At 44.6% G+C, this 18,109-nt stretch overlaps 1 protein-coding gene across 3 annotated transcripts in view; it reads right to left on the bottom strand.

Moving 5' to 3' along the window:
• The window catches only part of CECR2 (CECR2 histone acetyl-lysine reader), a gene marked incomplete at its 5' end in the record, with an annotated part of 149,488 nt that extends 137,910 nt beyond the window's left edge, over positions 1 to 11,578 (bottom strand). For 2 of the 3 annotated variants that reach the window (XM_081059407.1, XM_081059408.1), the window contains one exon: positions 11,453 to 11,578. In XM_081059407.1, coding sequence (XP_080915533.1) covers positions 11,453 to 11,578 — 126 coding nt within the window. Of the gene's footprint in view, positions 1 to 10,698; positions 10,723 to 11,452 lie in introns of those variants that run through there. The other variant, XM_081059409.1, reaches the window with a different exon arrangement.
• Between the last annotated feature and the right edge of the window lie 6,531 nt (positions 11,579 to 18,109).

The following is an 18,109-nucleotide window of genomic DNA, read 5'->3' as shown; positions in this document are numbered from 1 at the left end:
TGTTATCATTCTTGTCTTCAATGCCTGAATAAAATCATAAACACTAGAACCTGGCATTCTAGGCTTGCTACCACATCCCACCTACTGTCTCTCAGCCGGTTTCATTAGCCCTCTAAAAGAAAAGAACCGTGATCTAGCTAGCTATACTGACTTATTTAATATGAACCTCTAAGTTCTCCCTTCTCCACGAAACATTTCACTCATGATCACTGCCTGCCTCTGAACTCCTACAGCAATCATATTCTCTTATCACTCGTGTGGCACATAACATAGGTTTTATATTATCATTGTCCCCCATTCACCCTTTTTAAAAAAACATACTCTAATTCCCCTGGGCAGTGAGAGAATAGCAATCTTGCCACATATCTCTGCAACCTTAATGTTAATAATGATGACAACAAACAGAAGGGATACTGATTGGGATTTGAGATTTTCCTTTTCTTTTTAATTCCACTACTACTTTAAAGAGTTACGTATTGCAGAAATTCAAGTACAGTCAGGGGTAAATGAAGACGGGTTCTGTCACTGAAAGTGATGAAAATCCACTGTTATGAGGGCACAGGTATCATCAACATCAATTAGGACATTCCCTCCCTCCCAACCCCTAACAAGTAAGGAAGCTGCTTTAACACAAAAACAAAACAGAGAGAAACATAAAAAAACATAAAAAACAGAGAGAAAAGTCTTACAGAAACAATGTGAAAAAAACTAGTAAGTTTGTGTCTAAGAAGCAAAAAATCCAAAAATAAACCCTTTAATTATGGCATCAGGTGAAATTTTTCTTTAAATCACCCTTCCCCCCTACCAACTCCCACACAGGCAGGAACCTCTTTCGCAGGCTGCTCCTCACCAGCAGCAGGCCCTCAGCCCTTGCTGTGGACTTCCCTAAAATCTCTGAAAGGTCCACAAACCCCACCCAAGCAGCAGCTGGCCTCGGAGTGCCCTGGACTTCTTTGTAAGCAGCAGCTCCCAGCGGGCATTGGCGGCAGCCGGCCGTGGTCTGCAGCCTCTCCCAGGTGCCTCCAAGCCCAGCAAAGGCAGAGGCTGACCTACGCCTTCAGAGCCCCTCCCAAGAGTGCCCAGAACCAACAGCCCCAGTGGCCAGCTGCACACCACGCCAGAACATCACCCAATTATCTCCACAAAGGACACGCCCAAAGGGTGGACTCAGCAGGCACCAGAGCCCCAGTAAAACGAATCTCACGCCATGGGGTCAGCCCCCACACGACAGCTTGCCTTCTGTAGTCACCACCAGTCAGTCCAGCCAGTCAGCCTGAGGGTCAATTTCACCCACTGACCAAGGCTCAACTACAACAGGAAACACACACCCACACAAGGGACACCCCAGGAGCACCCAACTCAGGCGACCAGGGAGATCGAGCCACTGGGTGCCACAGGACACCTACTACGTAAATCCTCCCTGCCAAAACTGGGAAGCGTAGCTACCTGATATGTAGAAACACAGAGAGGCAGCCAAAATGAGGAGACAAAGAAGAATAGGACAAATGAAAGAATAGGACAAAACTCCAAAAAAATAAACGAAATGGAGGCAAGCAACCCACCAAAGACAGTTCAAAACAATGGTTATAAGAATGCTCAATGAACTCAGGGGGAGAACAGATGAAGTCAGTGAGAACTTCAACAAAGATAGAAATCATAAAAAAGAACCAGTTGTAAATGAAACATGTTAATAACTGAAAAGATTACATTAGATGGAATCACCAGCAGACTAGATGAAGTAGAGCATCAAATCAGCAATCTGGAAGACAAGGTAGCTAAAAATACCCACTCAGAACAGCAAAAAAGAAAGAAAAAAAGAATCAAAAAAAATTAGTTTAAAGGACCTCTAGTTTAAAGGACCTCTAGGACAACATCAAGTGTAGCAACATTCACATCATAGGGGTACCAGAAGGAGGAGAGCAAGGAATTGAAAACCTATTTTCAAGAAAGAATGCCTGAAAAGTTCCCTAACCTGGCGAAGGAAATACACATACAAATCCAGGAAGCACAGAGTCCCAAACAAGATGAACCCAAACAGGCCCACAGCAAGACACATTATAATTAAAATGTCAAAGGTTAAAGACAGAGGAAATCTTAGAAGCAGCAAGAGAACGACAGTTAATTACCTACAAGAGAGACCCCATACGACTCAGTAGATTTCTCAACAGAAACTTTGCAGGCCAGAAGGGATTGGCATGAAACATTCAAAGTAATAAAAAGCAGGAACCTACAACCAAGAATTCTCTACCCAGCAAGGCTGTCATTTAGAATTGAAGGACAGATAAAGAGCTAACCAGACAAGAAAAAGCTAAAAAAAGCTCATCACCACCAAACCAGTGTTACAAAAAATGTTAAAGGGACTTCTATAAGAAGGAAAAAAAAATTAAAAATATGAATAATAAAATGGCAATAACTACATACCTATCAATAATCACTTTAAATGTAAATGGATTAAATGCTCATATCAAAAGACAGGGTGGTTGAATGGTTAAGAAAACAGAACAAACTGGTGGCTGCCAAAATGGGAGGGTGTTGGAAAGCTGGGTGAAAAAAGTGAAGGGATTAAGAAATGCAGACTGGCAGCTACAAAACAGTCATGGTACACCACAGGGGACATAGTCAATGACATGCTAATAACTATGTAAGTGCCAGGTAGTCAGGTACCAGGTAGTCAGGGGATCACTTCCTAAATTATGTGAATATCTAATTACTATGTTACACACGAAAACTAATACTGAATGTCAACTGTCACTGAAAAAAATTTTTTTTAAAAGTTCTTTTAAACTAACAAGTTTGAAAAAAAAATAAATCACCCTTTTCTCCATGTAAGTGTCCCCTGAACAAAGGACTCCAGGACACTGATTATAAAAATTGTCTCCCACATCTAAAAGAATCTGCAATCACAACCCTTCAGGGAGACAGTAGACACACAATGGGAATGGGGGAGAGAAAAGATTTGCTTAAGTCAACCTGTTTGTTAATTTAGCACATTTTTTTGTGAAGCAAATCAACTGTCCTTAGTGCCATTGTTCCTGAAACAATGAACGCTCAGGGAAAGGGGTGTTCATTAAAAAGAACTGGTCAGGAGAAAAAGAACATTTGCAGTTAACCAGACTGCTTTAAGAGCATTCTCAATTTTAAGAATTTATTCTATTCTCAGGAATTATTAATTGGAAGTGATTTAAAGGTTCAACATTAAAAAACATGAAGTGGTTAATGTAATCATGACCCTATCACTTCCTCTATTTTCACTTATTTTGGGAGGTTACGGGTGGGGGAGGAGCGCAGAAGGATGCCCCGTCTGTTGTGACAACCATTCACGCATTTAATTCAGGTGGCCACATGGCTCAGTGACATATTGCCAAGTCAGGCAATTACTCTGGCAAACCCACCCTAGGGAAAAAGTAGACCCAACAAAGCTCCTAAAAAGTCTGGGCTATAGAATCGAAGCTAAAAGCTGACCATTACAATGTGACACTTATAAGAACATGACATCACTTAAACCAGCCAAGTATCATAAAGGTCACCTAAGGTCAGAGACTTTAAACAGGAGAATGAAACACTATCGTCCATATATTTTTACATAAACCATATTACATTTTAAAAGGGTGTGTAAATAATGAAGTCAAAACAAAGCACAAACGAGAATTATTCTGAGGGGTCATTTGCTCTGAGGAGAAAACTGCTTTTGTCTGCAGAAGTGACTGACTTCACACCAATTTATTTATACAAATTCTGGGATTTATACCCTAGCAGGCCAGAAATTCTACCCCTCCTTGGCCACAGCCCAAACAAACCCTAGGACATCACTAGAGTAGCACAATGAAGCAGGACAGGAAAAAAAGGTGGGGGGGGGGGTGACTAAGCCTTACTTCCCAGTCAAAAAAGATAAAGAACAAAAAAGAAGACACTGTGCCCGTGCGGGGACCAGATACCCCAAGACGGCAAAGATGTACTTTCAGATGGACCCTTTCCGTAAGACACCTTCAGAAGCCACAGGTAAACGACAACACCCCTTTGCAGTTCTACAGCAGCTTTCTTCCAAGTCTTACAGCCCTTCATTGTGCACTATTATTACTGCTTAACTCATCATCACTAGTTTTTTTTCTCCAAACCAAAATAAAAATCTATTTTAATCCATGAAATATTTTGCCATACTTGACTAAGAGGAAAATCCAATGGGAGTAATCATGAAAAATATTTAGAGCGACAAAAAGGGTTCTGTCATTGGCGTGCTCTAAATCAAAAATTTTGGTGGAATAATAAACTTTACATAACTTGATAGGCGCATATGTACCAAATGAGCATGCAAGGGCAGGGAAAGACACACACACACACACACACCTTTCCGCTTAGGTCCCACTGAACTTCTGACCTGGTCAGGACTAACCCCCCCCTCCATAGTCCGCCACTGCACAATGCTCAAGAGATTTGTCAAGAAGAGCCCAGGCCCTGACAGGCGATGGCAGCAACGGAAGGCAGCCTGTGGCTGTGCAACACCCCTTTTTCCACAACACACCCGGTGGCCAGGCCCTGCCGGAGGGCAGACTGTCTTTACAGGACCCAGTCAGCTTCCCAACTGCCTCCAAACCACTCTTCTTCCCTTAAATTACTCCCCAGGAAAGAAAAAAAAATTACATCTGTTACCCAGGTTTCTGACATGTGCAACTGCTAATGACACACATCTGGGAGCAACTTTAACTTCCTTCAATTTCTGTAAACAAAAATATTAAAGGTTTGCATTAAGGTGAAAAATTGTTAATCAGAAGGAAAAACTCGTCTACCTCATATGCAGTGTGGCTTCTATACAATGACCAACACTTCAGCCTTCCCTTAAACCTTAAAGGAGTGATTCTCAAACAGGGCAATATGTCTGGAGACAGTTTGATTTGTCACTGGGGCTGCTGCTGGCACCGAGAGGGTAGAGGCCAGGGATGCTGCTAAACATCTGAAAATGTATGTGACAGCTCCCACATCAAAGTCTTACCTGGCCCCCCAAAAAAGTATCAACAGTGCTGAGGCTGAGAAACCCTGAGCCCTAAAGAAACCCACAGAATCACTATTATCATCCAACAATTCCTTTCTCAATCATAAGTACTACTGGAAAAAAAAAAGACTTTCCCAAGTTTTCCAGTATAAATTACTATTTGTTAGAGGCTAATGTCAAGAAGATATAATAAAAACATCCAATGAAATATGAAAATACAGGGAAAGGGCAACACAGCTCTCTGAAGAGGGTGCAGTACTGAATGAAAGGTAAGCCACAAGCCAGAAGCTGTAATTGGATTTCATTCAAAGTTCTAAATATAAACCATGTTAAACATAATAGAAGAAAAAAAAAGTGAAGGGAACATAATTCAAGACCTTGAACTTCCAGAATTCTACATAATCTCAGAATCTTAGCTCAGTCTGAGCACCTTGGAGATAGTGGAAATGCCAATCTTCCCTAAAAGCCATTTCCAAAGTAGCATACTTGCAGACCAATCTTCCACAGAAAGACAAATTAATGTAAACCACAAACACATCAAAGTATGGATTTGCAGCGTTCACTTGGTACAACATTAATTTGTAAGGCACAGACCCTAACGCAGCTCATAACCTTGATCTTAACCAGTGAGGTCAGTGATTTTCTGAATCAGCTAATAGTGCTATACATGCTGAACAGCATTCCTAGAATCACAGAATTTGAGTCCTACCAAAAACCTAGGAATCGTCTAATCTAAAGCTCCCATCTTATAAATGGAGCATCTAAAGAAGTGATCTGCCTAAGATCACAACTCAAGTTAATGACAGAAATGGGCCCACAATCCAGGTTTCTGACTCTCCATTTGATCCCTTTTGAAAACACGTTCAATCATATCAACTAGATCCGATCTACGTGTAAGACCATATAGTTAGAAGCCGTGCAGTTCTGTCCCCTTTGGCTCTGTCCACACTGAAGTTTTACGTTAACCAGCCTTTGCACTTGAGGTTTGCCAGCATTCTGTCAGTGCTCTTCAGCCTTACCCCTAACTCACAAGAATCCAGCACTGAGCCTCTCCTGATCAAAGGTCAGATGGACGGCTGTACCCAATGCTGCCAAGTTGTATTTTAGGTTACCGTGTCCTCTACAAAATGAAGCAAGACCGAACTAAACTTCCATCATAAAGCCAGCCAGATGCTTACACAGGCTGTCCTTCAGAGACGAGAGTACTGACGTTCCCAACTACCCCTGTGAAGCTTCACAGAGCAGGCAAGAACTACAAAAGACTTCCCTTTCAAAATCTTGGTATAAACAGAAAGGGATCCAGTATTCTGGACAGGTACACTCTGACTGAACAAACCTTTTCAGGGTTTCAAATCGCAGAGATGTGCCCCTCTGTAACTGACATCCTGTTCTTGGGCTTTTCTCCTCAGAGGAGAAAGGGAAGATCTTGAATCTTTTAGAAGACGTTTATAGTCTGATATCTTACATTAAATAGATTCATGTGACAAATTACTAATTTTTAAGTCACTTATCTCCAAGCCTGCTCAAACACCATTTTCTCAGTGAGGCAACACCTAATCATCCTATTTTAAACAGCAACAGCCCACCCCTCAACCTGGCCCTCTCTGTGCCTCCACCCTACTTAATTTTTGTCACCCTCTGACATACTCTAATTACCAATTTGTTACTGTGTCCTTCCTCTAAAAAGAGGGCAGGTATTTTGTGTTATGTTCACATCTGTAGCTTCAGCACCTACTGTGTTTCCCCCAAAATAAGACCTAGCCGGACAATCAGCTCTAATGCGTCTTTTGGAGCAAAAATTAGTAAGATCCGGTCTTATTTTGTATTATATAAGACCTGGTCTTACAATATAGTAAAATAAGACCGGGTCTTATATTAATTTTTGCTCCAAAAGATGCATTACAGCTGATTGTCCGGCTAGGTCTTATTTTCGGGGAAACACCGTAGTATATCGCCCCTAGCACAACAGATGCTCAATAAATATTTGTAGAAACTGTGAGGTAGTAGCAACAACTCAAACTTAAAGTAGAAATTGGATAAAATTTAGTATCAAGTGAAGTCTGCACACAAGCATCTTAGCCTCTCGAGTAAACTTCCAATTTCCTCATCTGTAAAATGAAGGTAACTCCTACCTCATGGTGATGGTTAAGGATGGCTAAGGATAAAATGAATAACATTTGGAAAATATACAAAGTGCTATACAAGTGTCATCTATCACTATGCTATTTTGACCTCTGTAGGTCACAAGAACTAGTTAGTGGTACAATTACAGTAAGAGTTCAAGTTTCCTAACTCCTGGTCCAATGCATCTTCTGTCATGAAACTAGGCTTCTGATTCCCCAATTCAAGCCAACTTAGTCTTTCATCTAGTTCAGGGGCTCTTAACCTTTGTTCGCTTGGGGACCTCTTTCAGAATTTGATGAAAGCAAAAGGCCCTCTCCTCTCACACAGTTCAGATGTGCACACCAACACAAAATCTTTAGTTCACCCCAGGCTTAGGACCCACTGCTACGACTTATGTCCTAGTAAGTTACCCTCAGCAATTTTATTACTTATTTCCACGCTTAATAATTCATGCGTTGGTGCCCCTAATTAAGAGGTTGGATCCAAGGAAACACCGAGTGGAATTCAGGAATCTGAATTAAAGATATTGCCCCCAGATCATCATGCTGATTAGTGAGGACTTTAACCACATCTAACCACACCCAGGGAGGGGACCCAAAAAAGGCAAAGGATTAAGTACTCAAAGGCAGGAAGCTCAGGAAAAAAAGCAGACAGGATAATCAGATGATTTTTTATCATGCTACTATACTACACAAACCATTCAGGTAATTCTACAGCACCCTTTTCAAACAGCCACCTAGAGGCCCCAAGGTCTCTTCTCTACAAAAAATATGCCCCAACTGTTTGTGATGGAGTTTCTGCCCCCAATATTCACTGTAAAGAGCATTTGGCTAGGAAAAAGAAAAATCAGTATTAAATCTTTGGGGAGATCAATTCACCATTCTTCATTTCTCAAATCAGGACAACATTTAACCAGCCTAACCCATTGGAATGTTAAACGATTATAAAATACTTTAAGTGAAGCGGTTCTGAAATATTAACAGATAATCTTCTGAGGCAAAAGAAGTGAGTTACAAGCTTCTACGGTGATCTCCCGGTTCCATGTTAAGCACCTAGTAATAAATAGGTGCTTAATAATACCAACTACTGAACGCAACGTCATTAATCTACTATTGTTCAACTAGATCTCAATCTCACCTGAAAAACAAAACCAACACCCAATCTATGGCACAAATATTGTACATTGTGAGAATATTTGGAATCTCTAAATTTGTTAACAATTAATAGCTTTTATCCCTCAGTGGTGGAAAACAGTGTTAACAGTTAACAACTTTTATCTTTGAATGGTGGGATTATAGGTGACTTTAATTCTCTACCTATATTTTGTTATTATTTTCAAATCTTATGTAATGTTTATGTATTATTTTTAAAACCAGAAACTTTGAACAAAGTATTATGTATACATTCACAGATTTTTTTGCTATGATGACTACAGAACCCCAATTTGGGGGGGTGGGCAGCAACATACAAGCCCTTAAATATATCCCAAAAGCAAGAGTCAAGTATATGGACTCTTCTAAAGAAATCTTGTATGTTCAAGATTGATTAACAGAGTACAAAGTATTTTCATATACGAAAATAAAAATACCCATGCTTTGGGGACCAGTTCTCTAAGTGGGAGGTCTCGACTGCTTGCAGAATTGCAGCCTGAATACTCCCAGCTCTTCACCTAGCTAAGAGATTGCTTCACTTTAGATAAAAAAAGCCAAGTCCTTGAGGATACTGCTTCCTAAATTTTCTATAAACCCATGGGTTCAGCTTGGTGATCAAGGGTAAAAATGAGATCTTCCCCACAGGTGAAAACTGTCTTCCTGAAAGCTGATATCCAACTTCTACCACTTGGTATTACTCACCACTTTTATCTTTTGAGGTTGTGGTAAATTAAGATTGTAGGACCTTTCTAGTTGACCTAACATGTACAGTACATTAAAATTGTTTTCGTTTTTTTTGTCATTGGTTTGTTGTTGTTTTTTAAGACAGGCACAGCTCACTGTGGTGGATCAAACCCGTAACCTTGGTGTTATTAGTACCACGCTCTAGCCAACTGAGCTAACCAGGTTTGTTTGTTGTTTTTAAAGAAAGCTCTTCTACTGCATCACAAAGTCTAACCAAGGAATTGTTTCTCAAACTGTCAGGACAACAAACTATTAGATAAAAACAAAAATCACCTAAGCAAAATAAAAATCAATTTTTGTATACTTAAGAGAATCAAACTGTTAACGTTTTTGGTGAGTTCTGCACTGTCACTGAGTCAAATTTGTTAGAAGCCTAAAAATATATTTTAAAATTTTAATTCCTGATAACTGAAAACTTTGTTAAAATTTACATTAACCATTTCAAAACACATCTTAAACATGAGAAATGAGAAAGACTATACAAGAACTGCAGAAAAGATTACTATCATTTGTTATCAATAAAAATATATGGACAGTTATCAAAATGGATTCTAAATATTCATTCCTGTTGCATGTATTTCAAACATCATACACATTAACAACAAAAAAGTGTCAATTCCAAGAAAGTCACCTCAAATAGCCCTGATCGTTCACCTGTAACAATGATTTTTCATTTCTGTTGTACACATTTGACCTCCTTACAATTTCCTTTACTTCTTAGAACATAAGACAAGTTAGATTATTCCAGAACCTGTATCTATAACTTAAGGTAAAAGTCAGTTACCTCTATTTTTCCATCAACAAAATGGGGATATATGGATTTTGAAAGATGAGTTTTTCCACAGTATTTTTAGAATGGGTCCTTATGCTCTAAACTTGTAATTCAGTGCCACCTCGGTTTCATTATCTTGCAAGGAAGAAAACGGGCTGGGGGCAAGTTTACCAGCACCCAAGATGGCATTGTCGCAGGCAATTACCTCCCACGATAGCCACCATTTTGAGCACCAGGATATAAACTAGTTACCTACGATTTTATACCATCTAAAAGAAACTGCAGGTTTACCAGAATAATTATTAAACCTCTCTTGATTTTTAGCATTCCGAAAATTTTCCTTTCTGTGGCCCCGTTTCTCTTCTTCAGTCAATATAAACAGCTGTCCCAGTAGAATTTTTAGTAAAAAGCGTGCGTGTTAGAGTCACGATCAAACTTTGAAAACAAACACTCTGATGGTACCTAAAATGCCCAAGTTATTACATCCCTAAAAACAGATCAGCCTACGATTTAATCACATTGTTTTAATCAGCTTAAGGGAACTAAGAACAAATCGCAACAGCCAGTGAATGGTCCTAGTTTATCAGCCTCCATTCCTCTTCATTCTCCCACTCCACGTCTTTTGAGCGTTTTATTTTTACGATTTCATTAACTCTGCAACAAGAATAAGTTCCCACACTTCATTCACATAGGAAGCAAAAGATATTTCCGCAAACAACACCGAATCTAAAAATAAAGGTGAGGCAAAAACCTCAGGCGTAAACGAATTAAAGTCAATCCGAAAATGGCAGAAAGAGAGGTGGGGGTGGGGAGATAACGATTTGTTCCTCCAAAAGTGATTCTTATTTTGATTACTCCATCAGCGAAGCCACCGGCAGAAACTGAAAAGAAACACTGACCGACAGATTCCATTTATTTACCTTTGTCCAAAGGCAAAAGGTGGTAAGTCACTACGCAGACGGCCATCGGCGAGCAAGCAATTCAACCTGCCTACCAATCAAGTATTTCACACCCTCTTCCGAAAATAAAAAGAAGGGGAGGCAGCCGCCGGGCGAGGCGCTCGCCGTGGCCGCGCGTAGTCCCGCTCCCCGCGCTCCCGCCGCCCCCCGCCGCGGGGACCGCAGATTTCGGGCCGGCGGCCACAAAGCCTCGGTGAGAGCGCGCCTCCGGCCCGGCCGGAGCGCAGCCCTTCGCTGCACGTTCGCCCGGGGGGTGATGGTGGCGGACCGCCTCAGAGGAGCTCTCGAGGGCCCGCAGAAAGAGGCTGCCTCTTCCGCGGGAACAGCCCTGCTAAAGGGTGACGGCGTCCTAAACTTTCCCTCCGCCCCGGAGCCACGAGCCGGGCCCGCGTCCCCGCCGCCCCGAGTGAGCCCCCGCCGGCCCCGCCCGGCCCCCGGCCGCCCGGAGCGGCGGGCTCGCGCTTGCACGGCCCGGAGGCAGCGCGAGGTCCCGGGAGAGCGGCCGTCCCGCTGCCACAAAAGCGCGCTGCGCCCCGCGGCCGCCCGCCAACGCCCCGGCCCGGCCCCGCACTCGGCGGCCCCCGCCCACCCGCCCTGCGGGGGCCGCGCCCGTGCCCCCGCCGAGACCCGCCCTCCGGCGCCCGCCGCCTCCCGCGCGGAGTTCCGGGACGCCCCGAGGGGCCGGGGACGGGCGGCGCTGCGCGCGGCCACTCACCTCGATCTCAAAGTCGGGCAGGCGGAACGCGGTGCGAAAGAGCGAGCAGAAGTGCGCGATGGCCGGCACTTCCCACCAGGAGCGGAGCTCGCCCAGCCCGGCCGCGCCGCCCTCCTCCGGGCACATCTCCCGGCCGCGGCGGTGGCGGCGGCGGCCCCGAGCTCCACGCGCGCCTCGCGGCCCCACGCTGCCCGCCCGCCCGCCCGCCGGGACTCCCGCCGCGGCGCAGCGCCTCAGCTCCTCGGGCGGGGGCGGCGGCGGCTGCTCCTCCCGCTGCTGCCGCCGCTCGGCGTGTGCATGAGCTGAGGGCGGGCGAGCGCGCGGGGGGCGGCGGCGGCTCGGGCCCGGCTCACTGAGGCGGCTGCTGCTCCGGCTGCCCGCGGGCTCCGCGCGCTCGCCCCATCGCGCGGCTGCGGCGCAGGCTGCGGCCGCCTCCAGTCCCGTACAATGTAATCATCTCCGCGCCGGGGAAAACAGATGGGGCTGGGGGCGGGGGCGGGGGGGGGGGCGACGGCCTGGGGGAGGGGCCGCCACGAGGAGGGGGCGGGGCTGCCCTACCACAACAACAACCCCGCCCCCACCCCGGCCCGGCCCGAGGCCCGGGAAGAGAGGGGGAGGGGAGAGGGGACGAAACGCCCCAAGAAAGGAGTGTGACCTCAAGGGAGCGAAGTGTAACCCCAGGAACTGCTATGACCCCCACCTCGCCTTCCGGGTGTTGGGACTGAGAAGTTTAATGACTCTGCTGAGTGACGGTAATAAGGGTCTCTCCCCCCACACACTTGGCCTTAGTGGTCGCGTCCTTTTAAAGGGCCCGCTGGGTGGTGCTTCCCGTAGGCGCTGGATCCAGAAAGACGCACGTGTGGAAGTTCAGTTATTATTGGTGCTGTGGTAGCACTGGACAACCAGTGGGCTGTGCACCCCAGGAATCTGAAGCTTAGAGAAATTGAGTGGTCCCCACCTGTTCTTTAATACTTTTATCCCATGCAAGAAGCTCTAAGGAACTCGAAAGCGGCTCCTCAGTGGGAAGGTGGTGGGGCTTGTTGAGCTGGAAGCGAGTGCGATGGAGGCTGGAGCGCGGCGGGAAGGGCGGGGTAACGGAGGCACCAATCAGCGGCCGTGCGGGTGGAGCGACACACACCCCCCTCCGGGCGTGGACACGTGTGACCGCCCGGGAGAAGACGGGCTTGCAGCCCTCCAAGTGCGCTGGCTGCAGAAAAGCGCCCTGGAAGAGTGAGCACAATGTAGTTTTGGCTGGGGGATGGGAAAAGGGAGATCATCGTCTGCAGGGCGAGGCGTGTGTTCTGGTGGGGGGTGGAGGCCTGCGCGCCGCGCCTGAGGGAATGCTCTAGAAGAAGGCTGTGGGGGCTCGTGCTGTTAGGAATGGTAACTTCTGTACCGTTCTGCCCAGCTTCAAGGAGAAAAGTCATCCCCAAAACAGACCAGAAGTTCGGAAACACTGCACTGAATGCCCAACTTTGTCCTGGTACAAGGGCGTATTCAGTGCTGCGTTCCGCTCCCGTCCGAGGGAGTCGGAGGGCGGGATCGGCGGTCCGCCTGTCGGGCGGGCCGCGCGGCGCGGCCCCGGCGCTTCCCCGCAGTGGGGCGAGTCCTTACTTACTGAGTGACAGGTGCAGTCCCGAAGCGAACGGTGCTTAAAGGAAAGACCGTCTTCTACACCTGGGCAGTGTAAAACGTGGAGAGGATGGCAAACATAATGAGCGGGTTTACGTGATAGACTTTGCAGTGGGAAGCCTGGGCGCTACTCCCCCACCTCCCACTGTATTGCGGTCGTTTTAATAATGTACTGGGTTTTTATAAGGCAGCATTTTTTTAAAAAATCCAACTTCTTAAAGGAAACGTATATTTCAGTGTATTTTTATACATCAACTAATCTCAAAATACTTCATCTTCTGACATTGGTTTCTCTCTTCTCTCCACGCCCTGTAGAAACACCCCCAAAATTCTGCACTTTTGCTTTTATTTTCTAGAACTATTTAACGATTTATCATCCATCCTCAAATTCTACCACGATATTTTAATCGCTGACAAAAGGGAGCATACATCTAAAGAGCAAAGGCAACATTTTGTTGTGTTTACAGCACAGCTACTCCGTAGGTAGCCTATTAGTAGATGAGATGTGAAAAGGGTGACAAGCTACTGTGGAATTAATCACGTAACCTGAATTAGATGTTTTCTGGACTTTTTCTCCAGTCTTATTAATGTCCTCACAGGTCAGTTTGACTTTCCATACTTCCCTCTCCTTTATTAAAGGGTTACTGCTTTCCTTCGCGTTTGTTTCTAGTCCGTTACAGCCTTACTGTTCTTTCCCCACCTTCCTTTTCCTGGTTCTCCTCATTCTTTCCTTTATTTTTTATCATCGTTTAACCCCTTTTACCTGGACTCTCAATTGTCGCTGCTAGCCAGCGTGGTAATAATAGTGTCTAGAACGTTAACAATACTAGGAAGCAGAAAAGTGAGAGGTTTTGGTCACTATGGTATGTTCGAATTACATGCCCCCCACGGCTACCCCCGTCGGAAGGCTCCGCTGTGGTCCTCTCCCCTCCTCCACGCCACACCCCAGTCCTGTAAATAACAAAGCTGCCCTGGGACTAGAGATGCCCCTGGTGGTGGTCAGAGACGTGTCGCCCTGTGTCTTCAGCACCTGTTTTCCCTGTGGGTGATTTATTTGCCTTCTGTGCTATCTTTTTCTGTGTTTATATGGACCACGCATATCCACTTAAGACCTATTTCTTTTTATGTGTCTCCAACTCTGCTTCTGTCTCTGTAGTTTTTGCTCCATTCCGCCCCTCGCTGTGCTCTTCACTTACCCCAGCTTTCACCCACTGTCTGGAGCCAATCCTGGTCCCAGGAGCTAATGAGTCTTTACCTCTTTGGTCTGGCTGAAAATGTGACCACCATGTTCCCTGAGTTTGGGCTCCAATCAGAGCCTCACATTGGCTTCTATTGCAATTGATACCCTAAATTCTTTTTTTTTTAAGATTTTTTTTATTGGGAAAGGGGACTAGGACTTTAGTGGGGAACACTGCGTACTTCCAGGACTTTTTCCAAGTCAAGTTGTCCTTTCAGCCTTAGTTGTGGAGGGCGCAGCTCAGCTCCAGGTCCAGTTCCTGTTGCCAGTTGCAGGGGGCGAAGCCCACCATCCCTTGCAGGAGTCGGGGAATCGAACCGGCAACCTTCGGAGTTAGGAGCACGGAGCTCCAACCGCCTGAGCCACCGGGGCCGGCCCAATACCCCTGAATTCTTCATCCGGCTTTGAATGTTTGTCCCACCTTTCCCCTGGCACTTAACTGCCTCAGATCTATTTTTTGGATGTACTTCCTGCTTCATCTCCTGGAATCTATGTTACTGACCCCTGTCCAAAGATGTTGGACACTGACCCCCCTTCTTTTCTCCCTTTGATTCCAAGTTGTATCTCTCTCCTGGCTTTTTCCAGCCTGGCCAATTCTTTCACCCTCTAAACATTAGAACTATATCATCTTCCTTAAAAACATACACAGCTCTTACTTGCTTTACTTTCTCTCTCTTGCTTCTTTTCTGTTTGTGAGCTACTGCCATAAACCTCAGATGACCGTGAAAGTGCTAAGAAGTAATTCTCTTTCATATTCACAACTTTCAGTTCCATATCCTCTTCTAATTAAGTGGTTTCCATTAAAAAACACACAATAATTAGTTGGACTAATCTGTTTTGCTTATTAATTAATGTAGCAAAAAATATTTATACAGTTAATCCTTGAACAACAGGGGTGTGAACTGCGCAGGTCCACTTACATGTTGATTTTTTCCCAATAAATGTATGCAGTACTGTAAATGTATTTTCTCTTCTTTATGTTTTTTTTTTTTTTAATTTTTTATTGGGGAACAGTGTGTTTCTCCAGGACCCATTAGCTCCAAGTCTTGTCCTTCAATCTAGTTGTGGAGGGCGCAGCTCAGCTCCAAATCCAGTTGCCGTTTTTGATCTTTAGTTGCAGGGGGCGCAGCCCACCATCCCATGGGGAACTGATCCGGCAACCTTGATGAGAGCTCGCGCTCTAACCAGCTGAGCCATCTGGTCACCCTATGATTTTCTTAATGGTTTATTTTCTCTAACTTTATAATAAGAATACAGTGTTAAAAAAGAATACAGTATATAATACATATGACATGAAATATGTGTTAATTGACTGTTTATTGTTAATTGACTGAAATATGTGTTAATTGACTGTTATTGGTAAGGCTACTGGTCAACAATAGGCTATCAGTAGTTAATTTGGGGGGGGGGGTCAAAAGTTATATGTGGATTTTAGACTGCACAGGGGTTTAGCACTCCTAACCCCTGTGTTGTTCAAGGGTCAACTGTGTGTCTCTTTGCAAAATATGTAGTAATTTCATCTATGATGGGATTTATATAGGTTTCTGGAGGACAATCTGATAAACTAACCACCTTTTTATAACACTATTTCTTTGGAAAATACATCACAAGTTCCAAATGATCAGCTAAAAATATTTCTGACCTGATTTATTTGAATCTTGGAAGGGTCCAGTTTTTTCTCTATTGGATTATGTGCTTCTCTCTTCTAGCGAAATTGCCCTTTTTCTCCCTTTGCTTACCAGCCTGACCCGATACTCTTCGTTTCAGTCCCAGAATCAAGATGAAGCTGGAGTCCAGTATAACCACTGTTTTCACTTTACTTGCCTGTATACAATGGAAGTCCAAGTACCTCGCAGATTCCTGATACACTCTCATACACAGCCTTCTTTTTGCATCGGAGAGCTGCATTCCATAACATACCTATTCCCAATGAGGGCTATAAGTCAGGATAATTTAAATTTTTACAAGTTGTAGAAAGCGAATTAGATTAGCAGTCAGGAAATTTGGGCTTTCTCTTAGAAAAGGCTCTTACTCTCTGCACCTCACCCATGAGAGGAAGGGCTTAAAATAAATGATCCCTGAGTTCTATGGCTTTTGCCTTTAAAACAAGAGGTAGATTAATGTTCTTAAATTTTAAATTCAATCATGTTATTCACCTGCTCACAATTCAATGACTACCTTGAGTATGAGAGAAAGTCCCAAGTCTGTTAGATTCTTTTTCAAGACCTGCCACAATTTGGCTCCAAGCAGCCTTTTCATCCTTGTCTACTTTCCCAACCCACACCCATCTGATCAATGACTCCTTTTCTACTATCTCACTGGTTTACTCACCCTCCTGGATTTCCTTGCCTCCTCCCTTTTGATTATGCCCTTTCAATTGCCTGGAGAGACTTTAAAAGTCAAACTCTGAGATCTGACCCACTCAAAATTCACTTCCTTCCTAAAACTTTCCTGAAACACCCTACCTTAGGGGTATCTCTCCAGGTTCTCTTACACCACGATTACAGTTTGTATGACTCACTTATCAAGCCCTTCCTTGGGTCAGGTTTCTATTATTTATTTTTAAGTGCTACTTAAATCTTTTACCATAATTGGGATTATCTTTTCTTCAACCAGATTACACTTTTTGGGGAGACCTTCCCTAATATGCAGCAATTAAATGATTGATTCGATTATATAATGATGATGTAACTGATGGCATAAAACCATAAGAAATTCAGAACTCCATTATTTGGGGGGGAGGAGGATAAAGGACTTTCTCTTTGTATTATATTACAGGAAGAACTTTTTCTTTTTTTTAATCAATAATAGTTGAAGTTTTGTTTTTTTAAAATTTATTGGGGTGACAATTGTTAGAAATTACATAGATTTCAGGTGTACAATTCTCTATTATATCATCTATAAATCCCATTGTGTGTTCACCACCCAGAATCAGTTCTCCTTCCATCACCATATATTTGAATAGCTAAAGTTTTGGTTTTTTTTAAAAGACTTTTTATTGGGGAAGGGGAACAGGACTTTATTGGGGAACAGTGTGTACTTCCAGGACTTCTTTTCCAAGTCAAGTTGTCCTTTCAGTCTTAGTTGTGGAGGGCGCATCTCAGCTCCAGGTCCAGTTGCCGTTGCTAGTTGCAGGGGGCACAGCCCACCATCCCTTGCAAGAATCAAACCGGCAACCTTGTGGTTGAGAGGACGCACTCCAACCAACTGAGCCATTGGGAGCTCAGCGGCAGCTCAGCTCAAGGTGCCGTGTTCAATCTTAGTTGCAGGGGGCGCAGCCCACCATCCCTTGTGGGACTCAAGGAATTGAACTGGCAGCCTTGTGGTTGAGAGCCCAATGGCCCATGTGGGAATCGAACCGGCAGCCTTTGGAGTTAGGAGTGTGGGGACAGAACCCCAGAAAGCAGTTTCCAGGCTCTCGGCCTCACATAGAAAGGTGCTGGCTCAGGTAGTAAATGGCCATCAACTGTGATTGGATGGATAATGAGCTGTGGCTAGTTGGCCGTCAGCTGTAACCAGTGAGCCATTGGCCACTAATATAACTGCGTGGCTACGCTAGCAAAAAAATGGGGGCTAGCAAGAGTGGATTGTAGAGAGGCGGATGCCGCTGGTGAGAATATAGTGATATGACTCCCCTACTTATGGCTCCGTGGGTGTTCCTTTTTGGCCTCACCATGTCCTGCGTTCTTCTGTGGGGAGCGGGAGCTGAGACCCCGCAGGCTGCCCCGCATGACAAATGGCATAGTTGGCAGGATACGGTGCTGGCCAAAGCTCTCCGAAGGGCAGTG

The sequence above is a fragment of the Rhinolophus hipposideros genome, assembly GCF_964194185.1.
Source record: "Rhinolophus hipposideros genome assembly, chromosome: 9".
NCBI classification, from domain to species: Eukaryota; Metazoa; Chordata; class Mammalia; order Chiroptera; family Rhinolophidae; genus Rhinolophus; species Rhinolophus hipposideros.
Note: the sequence above shows the minus strand (reverse complement) of the source record. Positions and strands in the feature narration are given on the sequence as shown.